Below are 22,355 nucleotides of genomic sequence, written 5' to 3'. Positions count from 1 at the left end.
CAATACGTATATTGTGACAAAACATTAGCAGATCGGGAGTTTTTTCCAAAATTTAAACTAAAGCTATATTCAGCTTCTTGTTTCTGTAAGCAAGGACTTTGTTGGATGTTTCGCAACAAAATCTTGACCTAAAGTTTACTTAGTCAGCAACTTCTGTCAAGAGGACTTCGTATTAAATTACGTCATCCACCTTTCTCTTTCGTTAAATCATAGTCACAAGAATACATAGTCTGGAAACAAATAAAAGCGCTTTGTTTATGTTATTGTTCAAGAAATTACTAGTTTTCATTCTTCCGAAGGTGCACAGTAACGCAAATAAACAAATAAACTGCATAGCTAAAGCCCTTAAATTTTCAATTTTCCCCTAATTTTTGTAAAGTTTTTAGATTTTCAATTTTCCCCAAATGATGCAGATGAGTTGTGGGATAAGCTAAAGAGTCTTTTTGAAAAGTTTTAACAGTGACCCTGAGAAATATTACTCAGCATTTTTTAGACTTGTTGTTGAATAATCTGCATAAAACCTGCCTTATTATTTTGAAGAACGCACTTTTTCCAATACTCGATTGCAGGACGTAGCAAATGATATTTTAAACTACCTTACCGATAAAAACAAATTCAATGATGAGAAATGCAAAAAATCGACCATGACTATAAAGGATGCAGAAATGAAGTTTGCAATATTTAGCTGCTTATATTATTCACTAACTGTTCAATAAGTTACACTATTCAAAAAACTTATTCTTTTTATAGTATTCAATGATGTTCTTTACTTCTACCATGTAAAATAGAATTTGACACAATACAATGCTCGTGATAGAGATGGTTTAAGGAGAGTGAATTCTAAAATTATTGATATACTTGTACAATGTGAGCTATTATTTAGAAAAAAAACTTCAGCATTTATCACAATGTTTTCTGCAAATGATTTTGTAAAAGAAATTCTTACAAATATAACAGTTATATCTAACTTTAACAATGTTTGTATATGAACTGATACTTCTGTTACAAACAAAATCAAAACAAAAGTGCTTGAGCAGATTATCGGTTTGTTTGTAGGAGTTCAAACATTTTCATTTTGCAAAAAATGAATGTGAAAAACACAAAGTTGTAAGGCAAGATTCCAAAAAAGATTACTGCGAACTGAAATGAAGAAACTTAGCTGCAGCAATAAACTTGTGTAAACTAAAATGCTTTAAAACTGCTATTAATCTAAAAAAAATAATTTTCATTTGTTATAAAAAACTACTTATAATAAATTTTTAAGAGCATTAAATTTGAAAAAAAAAATGTAAATTTGCTAACAAGTCAAAGATAAAGAATACAAAAGTTAAATTTGTTTTATAATAGTAAAATATCAGAACTTAGAAAAAATTTGTAATTGGACACTTTTCATTACACCGTGTGTCTGGTTTTATCTCTGATGTATGAAGTACCTTAATACCCAAACACACCACTAAACATACATATGAAGACCACACTGAAAAAACGATCAAGCTACATTTTTATTGTTTTGAGTAAATTAGATTTTAAACTTCAAAACACCATAGTTCATTTATTTGTTAAGCTAAATATCTGTGTAATTTGATCGGTTTTCTAGTTATATAGTAAATTATATATATAAAAATATATATAGTTAAACTGCAGCCAAATAACAGGGGCAAAAACCCAAAAACAATAAAAATGTAGCTTGATCGTTTTTTCAGTGTGGTCTTCATATGTATGTTTAGTGGTGTGTTTGGGTATTAAGGTACTTCATACATCAGAGATAAAACCAGACACACGGTGTAATGAAAAGTGTCCAATTACAAATTTTTTCTAAGTTCTGGGCAAAAATGTGAAAAAGTAAATGGTTGGGGGAGGGGGGGAGGGGGGGGAAGGGGCAGGTATGAGCTGGGGCTATTTAAAAACTGAGTTTAATTCAAGCTTAACTAAAAACTTATTTCTAGTACTTATTGTGAAATACTTTTAAACTCATACATACTTTGTATTAGAATATATAACACAAACTAAAGTACAACAATAACTTTATTTTTATTGTTTTTAATGCATTTTGGGCAATTTTCATTGTTCTGATTTTGTAACTTCCCCATGAGTACCCACTATTTTTTTTTCTGAAATCACTGAAATAAAGTCTATTAAATTAGAAGAAAAAAAAAAAATTATTAAAACCAGTGTTGGTCCTTGGTTACCGGTGGTTTGAAGTGAAGGCACATTTTCCTAAGATTTAGCCGCAGCCATTTTTAGAAGTCTATAATTTTTTACTGATTTGTATCTTATCAGTAAATTTTACAAAACTTGGAAGCCTACTATTTATAGAAACTAAAAAAATATGTCTTTTCACTTCTTAAATTGCAGTTTATGTATATTGACTCATCAAAAATCAACTTTTTACATTTGCAAACAATTTTTTAGCTTTTTTAGGTAGCCATTATGGAAAAAATGTGACATTTGAGAATTCAATGTCAAAGTTTTATTAAAGTAAGTCAAGAGTTGTATACAATTAAAAAATCTAGAAGGTTTTCTGAAATTTTGTTTTTAAAATATAGAGCTTCAAAGTATGAACAAGACATGTTTTTGCTACTGAAGTTTTTATTTTTGGAAAAATCAGAAATTTCAAACGACTGTACCTTATGAACCACAAAAGATTTTATGCTGAAATTTTCAGGAATTGCTTTTCTCATTGATATTAACAAACCCACTAAGTTTCATCAAAATCTGAGGGGGTCTATGTTGAAATCCTAAAATTTTGGTCCATTTGGCATGGAATGACCCTATATACTATCTACAAAACAAGTTAACATCAGGAAGGGCATGTGATTGTAATAAATTGCTCCAACTTCCATGTCATACTTACTTATTTAAATATGACATTAAGCTTCAATAATGTTATATTTAAACTAGAAAATAACATTATGGAAAACTGTCCATAGAACATGCACACATATAATGCATATAGTATATAATTTATATATATATATAAAATACACACATGTATATATACACAAATATATATGCCAAGCAAAAAAATATTGAAAAAGCTTTTCTTTTAAAAATAAGAAAAGGTAAGAAAAGATAATTAATAATATTTGATAACTACTGATAACTACTGATAAATACTTGATAAATACTTGATAAATACTTGATAAATACTTGATAAATAAAATACTTTAAGTAAAAGTAAATGATAATTAATAACTTATCAGTATATATCTTTAAAAAAATAAAACTTTTACAAATATTGTTGTTTTGCATGGCACACCTTTTTCTTTTATATTGTTTGATACTAAATAACTAGTTATACATACATACATACATACATACATACATACATACATACATACATACATACATACATACATACATACATACATACATACATACATACATATTTATGTGTATACACACACACACACACACACACACACACACACACACACACACACACACACACACACACACACACACACACACACACACAGACACAACAAATGCAATCATATTCACCAACACAAAAAGTACATAACAACAACAGTACAAAACAGCAGTAATTAGTAATAGGAATCAGCAAAAAATATGTAAATATTTATGTTAAAGAAACTTTAAATAAAGCATTCTATTTATTCAAAGAGGTTTTTAAATCTTAAATAATCTTTCTAAACATATCGGAGAAATTATGTGTATGAAAATTATTAAAAAGATCTCAACATTAAGTCCAAAAACCAATTTCCAGTTAGAATTACAAGGAGAATAATGTGAAAGTTTTCGTTTTGTGCACCTTCACCGGATCGTTGTTACAAGTTTCAACATAAAGCGGTTAAATAATGGAAACGGCCTTTGTTTCCAGACTATTTATTCTTGTTACAATGGTTAAATTAACTGCTTCATCTTTTTTAAACAGGGCGAGAAATAATTTTTTTTTTAATGCGTCAAAAAATTTTGCTGATGCACGAAGCTGAGAAGTTCAAATAAAATGCTTTATGTAAATGATGCAACACTTCACCTTCGATTTTATGGATGCATTTACAAAGGAAACCTATATTTCATTTACACAAATACTTTTTAAGGAGTTGAGACTTTCAGTCTTAGAACTCTTACAAATATTTTAATTGTTGGTCGTTTTATCTCTAGATATGCAACTGCGATAAGCAAACTTCTCGAAGTGAGCCACGTATTCTTATTCCATCTCTGCCAAAAACATTCCAGGATTGTCTGTATTTAAAATGTGAACCATGATGTTCTAATTTTCATCATTTTTATTGTGCATTTAATCTTCAAGAACTCTGTATTAAATGTTGTTTCATAATGAAGGTACTTCGTTTCATAAGCAAAGCTTCCAGAAGATCATTTTTAAGGGGAACGAAAAAAATGTTTTTTGTAGCGTTTAACAGATAAAATTGTCAGCTTGGAGGTTTTCGATGAGGATTTCAATTTTTGCTTTTTCTTTGCGTTTAGTTCATGTTTTTTGAAAAATTATAAATGTTGATACTTGTGCAGGTCAAAAAAATAACCGAAAAACTTAGTGAGTGGTCATAATCGTCATAGACTGAATGCAAAGATGTGAACAAACCGGATACTCACAATGGAAACATGATTCCATTTACGGTTCAAATGAAAGCAAGGTGATGGTAAACGATGGGTATTTACTTGTTCACCACGAGGATTGAATTTATGAAGCAAAATAAAACTTCGATTGCTTTGTTTTTGAATCAAGAAAAAAGTTTACAACTTACGATGAAATCTTTAAGAAACATCGTGATGATGCTTTTAATAGAAATTTTCTGTTTCGATTGGAAAAAAACTTTATGCAATTCGAGCTCAGCAAGAGTTTCCGAGGCGATGACGTTTTAGCAAGTGCATTATTACATCTGGCAAAAGAAGTTGGTTGAATGAAAATGATAGAAGCACGGAAAAAGTATGGCTTCAGTTGTTTATTAATTAAAATCTTGTCTTTTGGCAATTACTGAATTATTTTTTTATAAAAATTGTTTAATTAAGCGCATTTTTTATGAAGTTTATAAGTATTTTCTTTCGTTTTTGATAAATCTAATTTTTAGATAAATCATTTGGATATGAAACAGTGAGCTCCATGAATCCAAATCTTGTAAGTTGTTAGCTTTGTTTGAAGGTTTTTATTTTTATACAAATTCCTATCGTTTGAATATTGTTTGCGGACAATATCAAAATCCTGTGGGAGTTTGTTTTTGAAAAGTTCAAAAACTTTTTGAGGTGAATCTGTATTATGAAAGTTGATCATAAAACGTTTAAAATTTTACTAAACAAAAATGTTATAAAAATCTTGTTTAAACATAATTTCAAATGCCGCTGATGCTTATTGCTATTATTGTTATATATTAATTTTGTATTCACATTTGTGTAATTTTAATGAAAAACTTTTCTTTTAAGTTTATCTTTTTGAGGGGTTAAAGACATTTTTGGTCTGCTACTTATGTTATTTCCTTTTTTTAATTTAAAATTTAAATATTTGTATTTTGATTGTAGATAAAAGTAAAGTAAAAATTCCAGGAGTTCGATTCCTGTCAATTGTAGGGTTCTGATGCTAAAACAGGTTTTTTATCAATCGAGACTATTAAAATAATCTTTTTTTAAAAGATGAGCATTACTCACAGTGGCTCAGCATGGTATAATGATAATTTCTGGATTTCGTTTTTTTAACATGAACTATTTCTTTGTGGTTTTTGTAAATATTTAATAATAAACAAAAAGGGTTAAAGAAAAAAAAAATTTTTATTATAGTAATGAGTAGAGTTTAAAACATTAACTATTTATTATGGAGCTGATCTATTATCAGTCTCAATTTTTAATATATTGAAAAAAAACAACTGTATTTACTGAATCAAATACATATAATGCATATACATAAAATTGAAATAGAATCAAAATTAACTTTCTAAACATTTCTCAACAATCCTTATGTGAAGCGACACAACATTTACAACAAGCTTTCAAGGCGCTATTCATCGCTAAGCAGATTTTAAATTTTAGACACAATTTTGAGTGTAACAAAAGGATGAGGCAAATTTGAGGCATTCTTGATTAATTGATTAAGGAAATTCTTGATTGATTTAGATTGATGCAATTCTTTCTCAAACATAAAAGTTTTGGACTATGATGTTTCAATTTTTCTGAAGATTAGTTGCATGAATTTTGTTCTTCTTTTCGTCCAAAAACTTTTTTTAGTTAAAAACAAATTTATTTTTTTCCTTATTTGTTAAAGTGTTTTTTATCAACATAAAAGCCATGATGGCACCATATATTCAACTGAATACTGATCTAAGGACGAGGGCCACCGCAAAGTTTGAAAAGGAATGGTTCAAATTATTAAACAACTAGGTCTTTGACAAGACCATGGGAAATTTTCGAATCCGCATGAGGGTTTGTTTAGCCAGCAGCTGTAAGATAGAAAGGATGCGCCGCCTGGTTGCAGATCCGTGGTACGCTAGACTTTTGGTCTAGCGTACCACGGATCTGCAATCAGGAGGCGAACTCGAACTGAACAGGCCAATGTATGTTGACCAGAGTGTTCTCAATATACTCAAACAATTGATGTATGACTACTGATATTGCAATCTTAACGCTCAATATGGCGACAAAACAAGCTTGGTATCGGTTGTGATACAACCGATACCAACAGCTTGTTGTTACAGGTTGAGACTGAAGATGTCTACAAAGACATACAGACACACTAATAGTCCATATTATAATACAGAAAACAAGATTGTTGGTAAATTCAGAAATGAATGTAATAGCTAACTCATTGCTGAGTCTGTTGCTTTTCTACCAAAATTGCACCCGATTCAGGAGGCCAGTTTTACCCGCAAACTCAAGGCCAAGTATATTCAACGCGTAAAGGTCAAAAAGGATTTGTGCCATTAATAGTTCAAGCAGATTCTCGAGCGCAAAGAGCTTAAGCAAAAACAGGTAGTTTTAAAGAGCCACGGCCTTCAAACAGTAGTCTAAGAGCAGAACAAGACCGGCTTGGGGGAGATAAGGGGTGACATAAAGTGTGAGAATGTGCATGAATGATAAAAAATGCACACATTTCTTAAACAGAAAACAATTTCTGCGCTCTTATGTATGCGAATGTGCGCGCTGTGATATGTCATTAGCGCTCACCAAGAGTCAACATTAGAGTCAAATTTAAAATTAACCCCATTCTTTGCTAATTGAGACAGAGGCCCGCTGCTTGCATGAATGTAAAACTTATAAAAATCATACCACTGCTATATAACTGTAGGAAACTACAGATTTATCAAGATGGTTGATATTTGTGAGCAAATTGAATTACTCATAATAGTTCTTTCGGGCTAAACAATTTTGTATTTCTAATTTTTCTCACTTGCTAGCAACCATCCTGCTAGCAACAATCCTATCTCTAATTTTTTCATAAGCGTGGAAACTGGTTAATATGTACTAACTCAAATACGATTTTTAGGTCGTAGTTGTAAAATGGAGGCTTTAAGCCATTGGACCTTTCGGGTCACAGGCGTCAAACCCCCATTTTAAATCTACTATTTTGAGGTTTTTTTACAACATGTGAATCTTGTAAACAAAAAATTTTCCCAACTTAGAATAATTCGGAAGATATCTAGTTGAAAAGTTATGTGAGATAATATTAGGAGAGAAAAAGCTTTCGATTTCACCTTTTTACAGCCTAGGCACAGCCGCATCACTGTTTCGGTGTAAGTAAAAGAGTGCGCGCGGTCCAGCCTGTCACTTAAGTATCACATGACCGCAGGAATTTCGGGAGTAATCAAAATTGTCAGCACAGTGCGAGGCTTCACACTGTTTGCATTCCTTTGCTTGAGAGAAAAGCTGTCAAATAGGTAGGCATCTAGTTATCAACTATTACTTTTTGCTGGCTAGAAGGTTACTGATTTGAGAAGGTTTTCTTAAACAGGGCTTGACTTAATTAAATTTGTTTTTTTAAGATTCATTTTATTTGTGATTATTTATTAATTATTGCACATTTAAACGTTTTTCAACTTTGAACATTTAGAAGGGAAAAAGTTAACAAAACAATTTGTCATTTAAAATTAAGCAACTTATAACTGATTTACTGATATACAGACCAGAAAACAACCTTAGTTCATTTATAAGACAGCTCCTGATAGCAATCTATAGAATATTTATAAAGGTCATTATAAAAAATTTGTAAAGGTCTTCATAATTGATTTACAAAAGTTGTCATAAAGTTGCTTTAGGTTGTTTTTTTTTTAAAGAAAAACTAAGTTCACGCTCAAAAAACTTTTTCAAATGAAATAAAAATTTTGTTATGTCAAAAGATACGCTCTAAAGTTAAATTTTTTTCAAGTAGGTTACAGTATATTTACTCAAATCAAATGTATAAAGTCATTTAAAAATATATATCAAAATTATATTTTTTTACAAAATGCATTTGCTTTTGATACACTAGGGTCAATTGGGTAACATTCAAGTTAAAACAATTGATGAACAAAGCATTATTGACACACAAGGAAGTAATAATAAACTAAATGATGTTACTGGCCCTTACATAATACCAGCAATTTCTCACTTGTTACCTAACTTTTTACATTAAATTTTGATCACATTCCTTTCTAAGTTATTTATGAATTTTAAATGAAGAAAAGCATTTAATAAAAGTTTATCAACACTGTTTAATTACTAGTTTAACACATGATTAAAGTTTTCTCTGTGTTTCTGACTTAAATGTTAAGATATGTTAAGATTTCTTTATAGATTTCATAGAATTTTTCACCGAAATATTATCTTTTTTTTTTTGTTAAGATATTGGGATAAAATCTTCCCTTAAAAAGTTGATTTGAACAGTTTTAGTTTATTAGCATACTTCCTTTTATTGCAAAACAAAAATGGAGGTTGCATAAGTTAAATTTTTCTTCAGCTGAAGAGAAATTTACTTAGAAAATTACTTACAGATAAATTTAAAGAGAGTTTTTAATGTCTGCAAATACAAAGTAAAAAAAAAAATTTTTTCTGTTTTTATGTAACAGAACTCTCAAAATGAGTGTCATAATGTAAGAAATGAATTGATTAACAACTAATTACACAAAGTTATTATTATAAACTGGCTATGTTAATAATTTTAAAAATCAGAAGTGAATGTTTCAACAATCTTATATATTTTTTTCAAAGTTACAAGCAAATTAAACTTCTAAAGGGCAAAGCTACTTCTTAAGCATGCTTCAAACCTCAGATAAAAATGGGTTTTTGGATATTTTATTGAAGGAATAAAATAACATTTGAAGGAGATTAATTTTGAAAATTATCTCTTCCTATTCATTTTATTTGTCAATAAATCAATATTGATGCCAGAAGAAATATGTTTCTAATATTCAAATTTAATTCATTATAACAATTAAAAAATTGATAAAATATAAAAATTGTGTATTTTTTAAATTATTATTTGTCTAAATAATTTGTTAACAATCCTAATCACCTGGTTTCAGGGGTGTTGATGCTATTTGCTATGCTGACAAATACAACATGAATCAACAAGAAGACTTTTTTTCATTACAAAGAAGACCTTTTTTTTTTTTTGTTAAACTTCTTGTTGCATCATCTTGTATTTGTTAGACTTATGAAGTATAGTGCAAAATGCAAAAGTTGTTTGACTATCAACTTGGTTACAATGAAAATTAGTATAGGGTCATTCCATGCCAAATGGACCAAAATTTTAGGATTTCAACATAGACCCCCTCAGATTTTGATGAAACTTAGTGGGTTTGTTAATATCAATGAGAAAAGCAATTCCTGAAAATTTCAGCATAAAATCTTTTGTGGTTCATAAGGTACAGTCGTTTGAAATTTCTGATTTTTCCAAAAATAAAAACTTCAGTAGCAAAAACATGTCTTGTTCATACTTTGAAGCTCTATATTTTAAAAACAAAATTTCAGAAAACCTTCTAGATTTTTTAATTGTATACAACTCTTGACTTACTTTAATAAAACTTTGACATTGAATTCTCAAATGTCACATTTTTTCCATAATGGCTACCTAAAAAAGCTAAAAAATTGTTTGCAAATGTAAAAAGTTGATTTTTGATGAGTCAATATACATAAACTGCAATTTAAGAAGTGAAAAGACATATTTTTTTAGTTTCTATATATAGTAGGCTTCCAAGTTTTGTAAAATTTACTGATAAGATACAAATCAGTAAAAAATTATAGACTTCTAAAAATGGCTGCGGCTAAATCTTAGGAAAATGTGCCTTCACTTCAAACCACCGGTAACCAAGGACCAACACTGGTTTTAATAATTTTTTTTTTTTCTTCTAATTTAATAGACTTTATTTCAGTGATTTCAGAAAAAAAAATAGTGGGTACTCATGGGGAAGTTACAAAATCAGAACAATGAAAATTGCCCAAAATGCATTAAAAACAATAAAAATAAAGTTATTGTTGTACTTTAGTTTGTGTTATATATTCTAATACAAAGTATGTATGAGTTTAAAAGTATTTCACAATAAGTACTAGAAATAAGTTTTTAGTTAAGCTTGAATTAAACTCAGTTTTTAAATAGCCCCAGCTCATACCTGCCCCTTCCCCCCCCTCCCCCCCTCCCCCAACCATTTACTTTTTCACATTTTTGCCCAGAACTTAGAAAAAATTTGTAATTGGACACTTTTCATTACACCGTGTGTCTGGTTTTATCTCTGATGTATGAAGTACCTTAATACCCAAACACACCACTAAACATACATATGAAGACCACACTGAAAAAACGATCAAGCTACATTTTTATTGTTTTTGGGTTTTTGCCCCTGTTATTTGGCTGCAGTTTAACTATATATATTTTTATATATATAATTTACTATATAACTAGAAAACCGATCAAATTACACAGATATTTAGCTTAACAAATAAATGAACTATGGTGTTTTGAAGTTTAAAATCTAATTTACTCAAAACAATAAAAATGTAGCTTGATCATTTTTTCAGTGTGGTCTTCATATGTATGTTTAGTGGTGTGTTTGGGTATTAAGGTACTTCATACATCAGAGATAAAACCAGACACACGGTGTAATGAAAAGTGTCCAATTACAAATTTTTTCTAAGTTCTGGGCAAAAATGTGAAAAAGTAAATGGTTGGGGGAGGGGGGGAGGGGGGGGAAGGGGCAGGTATGAGCTGGGGCTATTTAAAAACTGAGTTTAATTCAAGCTTAACTAAAAACTTATTTCTAGTACTTATTGTGAAATACTTTTAAACTCATACATACTTTGTATTAGAATATATAACACAAACTAAAGTACAACAATAACTTTATTTTTATTGTTTTTAATGCATTTTGGGCAATTTTCATTGTTCTGATTTTGTAACTTCCCCATGAGTACCCACTATTTTTTTTTCTGAAATCACTGAAATAAAGTCTATTAAATTAGAAGAAAAAAAAAAAATTATTAAAACCAGTGTTGGTCCTTGGTTACCGGTGGTTTGAAGTGAAGGCACATTTTCCTAAGATTTAGCCGCAGCCATTTTTAGAAGTCTATAATTTTTTACTGATTTGTATCTTATCAGTAAATTTTACAAAACTTGGAAGCCTACTATTTATAGAAACTAAAAAAATATGTCTTTTCACTTCTTAAATTGCAGTTTATGTATATTGACTCATCAAAAATCAACTTTTTACATTTGCAAACAATTTTTTAGCTTTTTTAGGTAGCCATTATGGAAAAAATGTGACATTTGAGAATTCAATGTCAAAGTTTTGTTAAAGTAAGTCAAGAGTTGTATACAATTAAAAAAACTAGAAGGTTTTCTGAAATTTTGTTTTTAAAATATAGAGCTTCAAAGTATGAACAAGACATGTTTTTGCTACTGAAGTTTTTATTTTTGGAAAAATCAGAAATTTCAAACGACTGTACCTTATGAACCACAAAAGATTTTATGCTGAAATTTTCAGGAATTGCTTTTCTCATTGATATTAACAAACCCACTAAGTTTCATCAAAATCTGAGGGGGTCCATGTTGGACCTTGGTCCAGTTGGCATGGAATGACTCTATAGTTTAAGATTCTTTAAACTGCTGGAGAAAGACTTTCCAACAGTATAACTTATTTGTTAAAATTGCTAGTTCCACATCAACTGTGCCAATATTTTTGAAATCTTTACCTGTTTGAACTAATATCCATTTGTCCTTAATCAAGCAACCCAAATAAAGTGAATGAAAATAACAAATATAGTGGATAATACTAAAGACTAATGAAATTCGAAGGAAGAGATAGGGTGGAGAAGTATTAAAGGAAAGACAAAATGGAAATTTAAAAACGCAAAAATTAATTTCTTCTGCTACTATGCTTTTGTTTTAAATACATATCTTCTAAAGTGTAAAAAAATATATAAACATAAAACATTCATGAAAAGCATTATTGAGATTTTTATTAGAAGCTTAGTTTAAAGAAAGGTACTATTGTGTTTAAAATGAAAAAGAACAGTGATATTATGGCTGCCAAACCAGGACAAAATGTTTGAGCTAATATATCACCATAGTAAGATAGGTTAAAATGCTTGAGTTAATATATCACCATAATAAGGTTAAAAGAATTCACATAAAACTGAGATGAAATCAGAAAATTCTTTGCACACATTTTTGAGTCAAAATAGTGTTTAAATCTGTACATTTTCTTTTGTTAAGGTGTTGTAACAACAAAATCAATAATTTTGAATTTTAGTTTTTTGTTCATATTGAACTTTCTATAATTGTTAGTATTCTTCTTTTAGGCTAACTTATGTTAAAACATGAAAAAAAAATCTTTGATTTTATTAACATTTCCACTACACTGCAGTCAGGTTGTAGCCTTTAGATGTTTCAATCTTATTTTAGGGTGGGTCAAAATGAATGGTTGGTTTCCAATCTAAAATGATTGGCATTTTTAAATCAATATGTTTTTTATTAAGTAAAGATATTGGGAATGGCTGGATGGTATGTTTGAATGTGTTAAAAATGTTTCATGAAATATCAGATTATTTAACTTTACCAGGAAAAATTGCTGATTGTTCATCCAAAAAGTATAAAGTTATCAATAAAATTGAATCAAAGGTTTGCTACATAGTATGTAATGTTAAAATGTCAATTTAAAAATATTTTCTTGCTTGAATGAAATGTAAGTAAAGATTTTTACATTATTTAACAAATATAGTTTTTAGGTCAATCATTTGGGTATGAGTTAGAAAGTATCAAAAAGCTTTTGTATTATTGAAATGTAAAGATTTAATACTTAAAATGTCAAAAATTTACCAAATTTAGTAATATTTGAAGCCATGTCAAGTAAATGAACATAACAATCAGTAGTAGTGCCATTTTGCTCATGAGTTAGCTTTGACTATTCAATTGTTTACAATACTTTTATCTCAAAAATGAAATCTAAAAGCATTAGATTTTATTCACAATTTTTTTTTTTTTAAATAGATAAAAAAAACTTACACATATCTTATATTCATATTTTTAAAGCAATCAACATTTCCTATTTGTTTCTATTGATTTAGTAGCAATCAATTATTTTTTGTTCAGTAAAATCATTCATATAACATCATCTTGAACTTGAAAAGTTTGGTCACATAAACTTTGCAGTAATATGATTGCACTATAGTCAGTAAAATATATTATTATATTTTATATACCTTATTGATTGCTTTAGAAAAATAAAAATTCTTTACCATTCATTTAAGTATTGATTTAAAAATTAACAAAGACTTATTTATATCCAGTTAAATTGAATTCAAAGCATTTAAAACCCTGATTTTTTCCTAGTAGCCTTTTATGTGAACAACTATTAAAGTTCAGTTTGAAGAAGATTAATTTCGATTAATTTTGAACAGTTTTATTGTCAATACTATTGTGTGGCTATTAATCTGTTCAGTGTTTTAGTCTTCAATCTTTTAATTACTGAGTGTGAGGATGAATTTAAGGCGAAAGATGTAAATTTCAAATCTTAATGAACTATAAAATATTATGAAAAGTAAACCTCACAGATTACTTAAGCTTTTTTTTTATTTTAAAATTATTTATTCTGGACCTGATGATATATATTTTGTGACCACAAGCTTCTTTTTAGTGGCAGGCTAAAATACTGTTTAGAAATTTAAAAGCAAATTAAATGAAGCAGAAAACAAAATACTGAATATTTTTTATTTATAAAAATGCTTGAAAATGAAATAAGTGCCCAACAACTTATGCTCTTTAAACTTTATTTAAATGAATTGAAACAAAAATAACTGATACAAATACTTTCTCCTGTACCAACCAAATTGTGAATAAGATGCAAATATGAGGGTGAATGAAACTGAATGCAACAGCACTTACATTTGGTGACATAAAAATGTAAAATTCTTGATAACTTCTTACAAATATAAGAAACAAGTAGAATAATTTTAATTGAAGAAAACTTATATGAATGAAGCTTTCATGAAAAATTCACCAGTTTCTACCTAAATTTTTTTTTTAGTAAAATACCTGCATATATAAATGTAAATTAAATTTACACCAGGTAATATGCTAACCACAAGAGAATGGCAAGGAGCAACAACCCTTTGTTGAAAATACAAGAACATAATAAGGAGCAAGTATTCAATCATGCCACCCTTCTCTTTAATCAATAAACTCAGTCTCTTTAAAAATGAATCAACACATGCTTTGTTTATTAGTTGTTTTAACTGATGTGTTACCCATTAAACCTAGTGTGTCAAAAGAATTTTCTAAGATTTATAATGTTTAATGTACAATAATATTCAGTTAAAAAAAATCTGAAAACTTAGTAAGTTCAAATCTTGACTCTGGACCAGGAAAGAAATGATACTAATAGTTGTTATAACTAGAGTTAACACTGAAGATAAAGAGTAACTACCACATAAAGTGACACCTGAGATTGAGAATAAACATTTTATAGACAAGTAATATGATTGCACTATAGTCAATAAAATATAATATATTTTACTGACTATAGTGCAATCATATTACTGCAAAGTTTATGTGACCAAACTTTTCAAGTTCAAGATGATGTTATATGAATGATTTTACTGAATGATTTTACTGAACAAAAAATAATTGATTGCTACTAAATCAATAGAAACAAATAGGAAATGTTGATTGCTTTAAAAATATAAATATAAGATATGTGTAAGTTTTTTTTATCTATTTAAAAAAAAAAAATTATGAATAAAATCTAATGCTTTTAGATTTCATTTTTGAGATAAAAGTATTGTAAACAATTGAATAGTCAAAGCTAACTCATGAGCAAAATGGCACTACTACTGATTGTTATGTTCATTTACTTGACATGGCTTCAAATATTACTAAATTTGGTAAATTTTTGACATTTTAAGTATTAAATCTTTACATTTCAATAATACAAAAGCTTTTTGATACTTTCTAACTCATACCCAAATGATTGACCTAAAAACTATATTTGTTAAATAATGTAAAAATCTTTACTTACATTTCATTCAAGCAAGAAAATATTTTTAAATTGACATTTTAACATTACATACTATGTAGCAAACTTTTGATTCAATTTTATTGATAACTTTATACTTTTTGGATGAACAATCAGCAATTTTTCCTGGTAAAGTTAAATAATCTGATATTTCATGAAACATTTTTAACACATTCAAACATACCATCCAGCCATTCCCAATCTCTTTACTTAATAAAAAACATATTGATTTAAAAATGCCAATCACTTATTTCATTTTCAAGTAGTTCATGCTGATGAGAGCTGTGGCTCAATGATTTATTGTGTCAGTTTAACCTCTGTATTTTGTAGTCTGTACTAAAAGTGATAATGAAACACGTTTGAATATATATGTTTGTTGATTGAATTATTTATAACATATTAGAAAATAAATTGCAATTAAGTGTTAATTTCAAATCTGCAAGCATGGCAAAAGTATTCCAGCAGAGATCGGCATGTTCTTTACAAATTATCAATAGCACAAACACTACAATCATATGAATAGAAAAGTTCTAACTTACAAGAGACCTACAAGACTGTCTAATCTTTTTAGCAAGAATGTTAGTACAGATGTAAGCACTTGTATAAAAACAATTCTATAATAATTTTTTTATAATAGTTTGCAATTAAAATTTACATTGTAAAATGTTTTCAGAGAGATACGAGCAGCAAAGAGGATAATAAATAATAGAGGAAATAATTTTGAAAAGAAATAATTTTCAAAAGAAGTAATTTGAAGAAATAAAATTTAAAGAAATACAAATTGTTAACCTATTACTGGTCGTAACAATGAGACATGCATAATTATAATTGTGACTAGTCACAGTTAAGTGATAATGTCAAATCTGCAACCAATACAAAAATATCACAGCAAAGTTTGTACTGTTCTTTACAAATTATCAATAGCACAAACGCTGCAATTATATGCCTAGAAAAGTTCTGGGTATAAAAAAAATCAAAAAAATCAGTCTTGCACTGATAGATGTAGTTATTACTATGAGAAAATGTTTTATTTTAATTAGCAAAAGATTCCAAATATACAGATATATGCACTTAATGTTTGAATAATATTCGACTTGCTACAAGAAACACGGACATAAGTTAACTGACACATTTTTATCATATTTCTGTAATTGCTTTATTATTATATGGATAAACTAAATAAACGTCATAGAGATTTATAACCAAAGAAAATTAAATTGGTACTATAATTCTTTGTAGCTTCAGATTTTTTTTGGTATAGAATAAAGAAATTTATCTATAACACTGGTATAGAATAAAGAAATTTATGAAATTATTTGCTATACTGAGTCTAAATAATGCTGATATAGCATATTTTTTGTAGTTGTTGGCGTGCCATCAACTTATATCATAATAAAAATGTGACTAAATTATGCTTGGGAATTAGAAATGTCAGTTTTTAAGTTTCAGTTCTGATAGTCAGTCCTTCAATTAAATAAAGTTTTAAGAGCATAGATTGTTGGCCACTTATTTCATTTTCAAGTAGTTCATGCTAATGAGAGCTTGCCTTGATGATTTATTGTGTCAGTTAAACCTCTGTATTTTGTAGTCTGTACTGAAAGTGATAATGAAACACATGAAAATGTCTATATTTGTTGATTGAAAATCACTGAAAACAAGGTCATGCAATTGATTGAATTATTTGTAACATAGTAAACAATAAGAAATTTTTGTTTAGGAATGGATACAAAAGTAGTGAATATTTTAAAAGATAAAGTGGCATCAGAATGGAAAATATTTGCACGTGGCACTGGTTTTGATGATGTGGATGCTGTTGTTGACCAAATAGATCATGATGTTGATATTGATCAAAAAGGTCATGATAATTTAACAAGAGATAAATCTAAAATTGAATTTCTTTTAAAAAAACTTTATCAACAACATCCAAATGATTACAAAACTTGCATTCAGAATTCTTTGAAAATTATGAGAAGGAATGATGTTTTACAAGATATAACATTATTGGGTGAGTTTCTTGTAGTTTTTGTTTGGGTTTCTTCAGATAGTTACAAGTTGAATAAGAGTTTTTTAAAAATAGTTGTTCTAAAGTTATTGAATTTTTTAAAAAATTGTTTTAAACAATTAAATGGCTTTATAGTTTTTTCTTTCATTATGTCTAGTTTTAGATCAAAATTTATAATAAACAATTATAATAAACAAAAATCAAAAAAAAAAAAATCAAAAGCCCAAATACTCAGGTGAGTTGGGTTTTTGCCGACCTTGTCACTCTGCATTGCAAAACTCTTTATCTACTTTATTTTTGCATAATATTACCCAAGTTGAGTGAAATTTACAGGATTTTTTTATTCATTCATGTTGTGTTGTGTCAATGTTAATATTATCCCATTACTGGAGATAAAGTATGACATGCATAAAACTACATGTATCAGTGTTGTGCTGGTGCATGTATTGTTATAAAAAGAAGTTTTGTTTTAGCATAATGATGCAAGTGAAACAAAAATATGCACTTAACATTTGAATAACATTCAACTTGATACATTTTACGACATAATACATTTGACTAATACATTTAACAATCCTTATACAATTTAAGTTGACACTAAACCTTTTCTGGCCTCAGACCTTTTTTATTTTGGGAATTATTAAAATGTAAATAAAAAAATAATAGGTTTAATTTAATAAAAAAATAGGTAATTTATAAGACAAACAAAAGACTTTTTAAAGAGATATGAACAGCAAACAGTTTAATAACATGAAAAAAATCTATGTGTAAGCCGAAACAAAATTATTCCACGCTAAAGTAGCAAAACTAATGAAATTTGATTGAATTTTATTTAATAATTTTTCATTTTTCTATAATTGCATTTAAAATTTATATTATAAAATGTTTTAAAAGAGATAAGAGCAGCAAAGAGGATAATAAATAATAGAAAGAAATTATTTTCAAAAGAAATAATTTGAAGAAATAAAATTTAAGAAATACAAATAAAGTAAAAAAAATAATGAAAGATAAATAAGTTGATTTTCTTGATTCAACCCCTTACCACATGATTTTTTTAAAAAAATATATAATGCATAAAAAGTGAAATAAAGTGACACATTTTCTTATTTTTTAAAAATAATCTTTGTTTCTGTTTCTGTATAAAAAATATATTTTTTATACAGAAACAAAAACAAAGATTATTTTGGTACACATATGGCACACTATGCAGATAAGGTAATAATAAAAAGGATAAATTCTTTTGGATTATTTATTATTCAATATGTGGTAAAAGGGTTAACAATCCAGCATTTTTTAAGTAATTCCAAATAAAATAGCAATAATTTTTAGTTAAATTATTTATTAAGTAAAATCAATTTTTATGGCAAAATAAGTTACGAATGATTTATTCAAGGATTGAAGAAATATACAAAAAATAAATTATAAGTGAGCTTTATTTTATAAAATGTTAAAAAATAAATTACAGCTGTTAAGCATCAGAAAATTTATTTTTCATTTTTCATTTCAAATTCTAATAATTCAAATAAGGTACAATATTTTTTAAATCAGAAAAATATTTTAGAAAAAAAACAGAGAAATACTATTTTTTATTTAAAAATTATATTATTTACAATAAAAAAAAAAAAAAATTATTATAAATTGTAAACATAAGTAATGAAATATATTTAAAAAAATTTAAGATCAAGGAAAATTTCAAATTTAAACATCAAGTTCAAAATCAAAAAAAATATGAAGAAAAATCAAAATTAAAACTTCCTTTTCTTCTAATACATTCATTCATGTGATTTGGCATACTATCAATCGAGTTATGAGCAATAATTTGAGGAATATTGTTGAGATGATTAGTCACATTTACTTGATTAATTGCTGTTTTGCAAGCTGTTGGTTTGACCAAGAACACAAATTTTCAATGCAATTAAAGCCTGGGCTGTTGCAAGTTGTTGTGTTGATTTTCTTTTGTTACAACCAATCTTAGCCAATTATTGCTCAATGATAAGAGGCATTTTCTTGCTGAAAGACAAGTTCTTTAGTTGGTTTATCAAGTATATGCATGAATGGCTACAGATATTCACCAATAAATTTCAATATTCTTTTCAGCATTCATACTAACATCAAACAAGTAAAAAAGATCTGACAACTTCAGATGAAACTTTTGAATATGGTTTCTTAAATCCAAACATGAAACTCCAAAATTTTTAGAGTTTTCATATCTGCTTCATATCTTCTTTAGAGTTTTCATATCTGCTTTCATATCTGCTTCATATCTGCATTAATGTTTGCACTCTTCATAATACACTTAATAAGTCTGATTTGTAGAAGTAGAATCAGAGATCAATTAATTCCTTGTTTTTAAAAAAGTTCTTTTTTCTTTTTCACAATTCTTTTTGACCAGGGGAAGTGGTGAGAAGGGGAAGATAAAATATAATTGTGAAAGTTTGAAAGATTATTTCTTTTGCTACAATGCTTCTGTTTTAAAAAAATATTTTCTTAAGTATTATATAACATACAAACTTAAAACATTCATTAAAAAGTTTTTCTTGAAATTCAATAGAAACTTAATTTAAAGAAAGTTACTGTGTTTATCATGAAAAAAAAATGCAATGATATTATGGCTACCAACTCAGAAGAAAATGTTTGAGCTGATGTATCACCATAATAAGGTTAATCATAGAAGCTCTCATGTTGACTTAAGAAAATTTGGTTTTGTATATTAAATTGTTGTTATTTTTTATTTAAATTTTGAAGGATTTTAGATTTTTAAAAATTTTTACAGATCTAAAAAATATCTTTTTAGATTAAAGTTTTAAAAACATGTATAAGAAAAGAAAAATCAAGAAACTTTAACTTAAGTACAATAAGTACTGTGATAAACAGATGCAAAAAGCTCAACTTTAAAAGTAATGTTTCATGCAAAAAAAAAACTTACATTATGTATCTTATTTCAAAAAATATGTTATGAAATTTGTTTTCAAGTTTATGATCTGTCAATTTTCTTATAGCTAAGCAACAATGAGCACAGTTTTAAACAATTAGAACTATTTTCTCTCATTCTTCTATCAAGCCATATATCAATTACACAGGTCAACTAAAAAAAAAATTTACTGGTGTCCAAAATATTTTAATGAATTTGGGGTATTTTTGGGGTGCTGATTCTGAATATGCTATCAGTTTTGCCAGATTGGCTCAAGTTTTTGATATTTTTGGTATCTTATTTATAGCACTTGTTGGTAAATGCGACACATCATCTCATTAATTTCTTGGGATTAGTACTTGAGCTGAGCAGTTTTCAATATAGTTTTTTGTTAATTAGTGTTCTAAAAGTTTGTTCATAGCTAGATTTTTGCACTAACTTTATGTTGTTGTCTGTTTTCCAGTGAAAAGCATGAACTCATCAAGAAGAAGTTGTCTTAACGATCCAGACTCATTCTGTTACATTTGTGGTGAATATACACTGCAAAAACATAGAAGAAACATAACAGACTTCATAAAAAAAGTGTATTTGGCCTATTTTGGGGTTATGCTTTGGGACCAAGACAAGTCTTGGGCACCACACATAGTGTGCAAAGCATAAATTGAATTATTACGAAAATGGAGCAAAGAACAAAGAAAAAGCTTCAAATTTGGTGTTCCAATGGTGTGGAGAGAGCAAAAAAATCATCATGATGACTGTTATTTCTGTGCAGTGCAAGTGCAAGGATTCAACAAGCATAAGAAACAAAAATGGGAGTATCCTAACATGGAATCTGCAAGAAGGCCTGTCCCTCATTGTGAAGATGTGCCTGTACCTGTGTTTACCATGTTACCTGACCTTCCCCCACCTGATGATGATGAAATGCAGCGTATGGAGCTAAGCATTAGTTCTGGAAGTGAACCAGAATATGAAGGAAGTTTCAGAACACCTACGCAATTTACCCAAGGAGAGCTCAACAATCTAATGAGAGACCTCAACCTCTCAAAAAGTGCATCTGAACTTTTAGCTTCAAGGCTAAGTGAAAAAAGTTGTCTGACGCCTGGAACTAAAATTATATCTTACAGGACCAGAGAAGAAGCACTTCTTCAATTTTTCTGTGAAGATGACCTACTTGTATATTGTAAGGATATTCCTGGCCTGATGCTGCAAATTTACAAGTATATCGTCCTGAAGACTGGAGGCTTTTCATAGATAGTTCTAAAAGGAGTTTGAAATGTGTTTTGTTGAACAATGGCAATCAGTGTGCATCTCTTCCAGTAGCTCACTCAACTAAACTTGCAGAACAATACAATAATGTCAAAATGGTCTTGGAGAAACTTTGCTACCATAAACATTTGTGACTGATATGTGTTGATTTAAAAATGGTCAACTTTTTACTTGGACAGCAAAGTGGATACACAAAGTATCCTTGCTTCATCTGCATGTGGAATAGTAGAGCAAAACATCAGCACTGGGAGAAACTGAATTGGCCTCCAAGGGACACCTTGACAGTAGGAGCATCAAACATAGTGAACGAACCTTTGGTGGACAGGGAAAAAATCAGTCTACCACCACTTCACATAAAGTTAGGATTAATGAAGCAGTTCGTAAAGGCATTAGACAAAGATGGTAATTGCTTCATGTACATCTGCAGATCTTTCCCTGGTCTTAGTAGCGAAAAATTGAAGGCAGGAATCTTTGATGGTCCTCAAATTCGAAAACTCATTAAAGAGTCAAATTTTCCTAATGAAATGAATGACATTGAAGCTGCTGCATGGTCTAGTTTTGTGTTGGTAGTGAAGAACTTCTTGGGAAATAAAAAGGCAGACAATTATGAAGAACTGGTACAAAACATGCTATTGAGATTTAGAAATCTGGGCGTACACATGAGCATTAAATTGTATTATCTTCACAGTCACTTGGACAGATTTCCAGAAAACCTTGGAGATTTTAG

The 22,355-nt window shown here is 28.4% G+C and overlaps 2 protein-coding genes across 2 annotated transcripts in view; one reads left to right on the top strand and one right to left on the bottom strand.

The window, feature by feature from the left end:
• LOC145182165 (uncharacterized) overlaps positions 1-22,355 on the top strand; it is a 233,601-nt gene that overhangs the window by 923 nt on the left and 210,323 nt on the right. Inside the window, exons 2-5 of the mRNA XM_090076750.1 lie at positions 4,129-4,912; positions 5,055-5,101; positions 7,590-7,844; positions 17,167-17,454. Coding sequence (XP_089932876.1) covers positions 17,169-17,454 — 286 coding nt within the window. The 5' untranslated portion in view covers positions 4,129-4,912; positions 5,055-5,101; positions 7,590-7,844; positions 17,167-17,168. The remainder of the gene's footprint in view (positions 1-4,128; positions 4,913-5,054; positions 5,102-7,589; positions 7,845-17,166; positions 17,455-22,355) is intronic.
• Positions 1-22,355, bottom strand: part of LOC149894967 (uncharacterized) — a 195,445-nt gene that overhangs the window by 5,982 nt on the left and 167,108 nt on the right. The window lies entirely within an intron of this gene.

Source organism: Hydra viridissima, unplaced genomic scaffold, assembly GCF_058129835.1.
Source record: "Hydra viridissima isolate aposymbiotic clone 2 unplaced genomic scaffold, HvirCarnegie_v1 scaffold_1, whole genome shotgun sequence".
Lineage (NCBI taxonomy): Eukaryota > Metazoa > Cnidaria > Hydrozoa > Anthoathecata > Hydridae > Hydra > Hydra viridissima.
The sequence above is the reverse complement of the archived record's forward strand: the minus strand, read 5'-3'. Positions and strand labels throughout refer to the sequence as shown.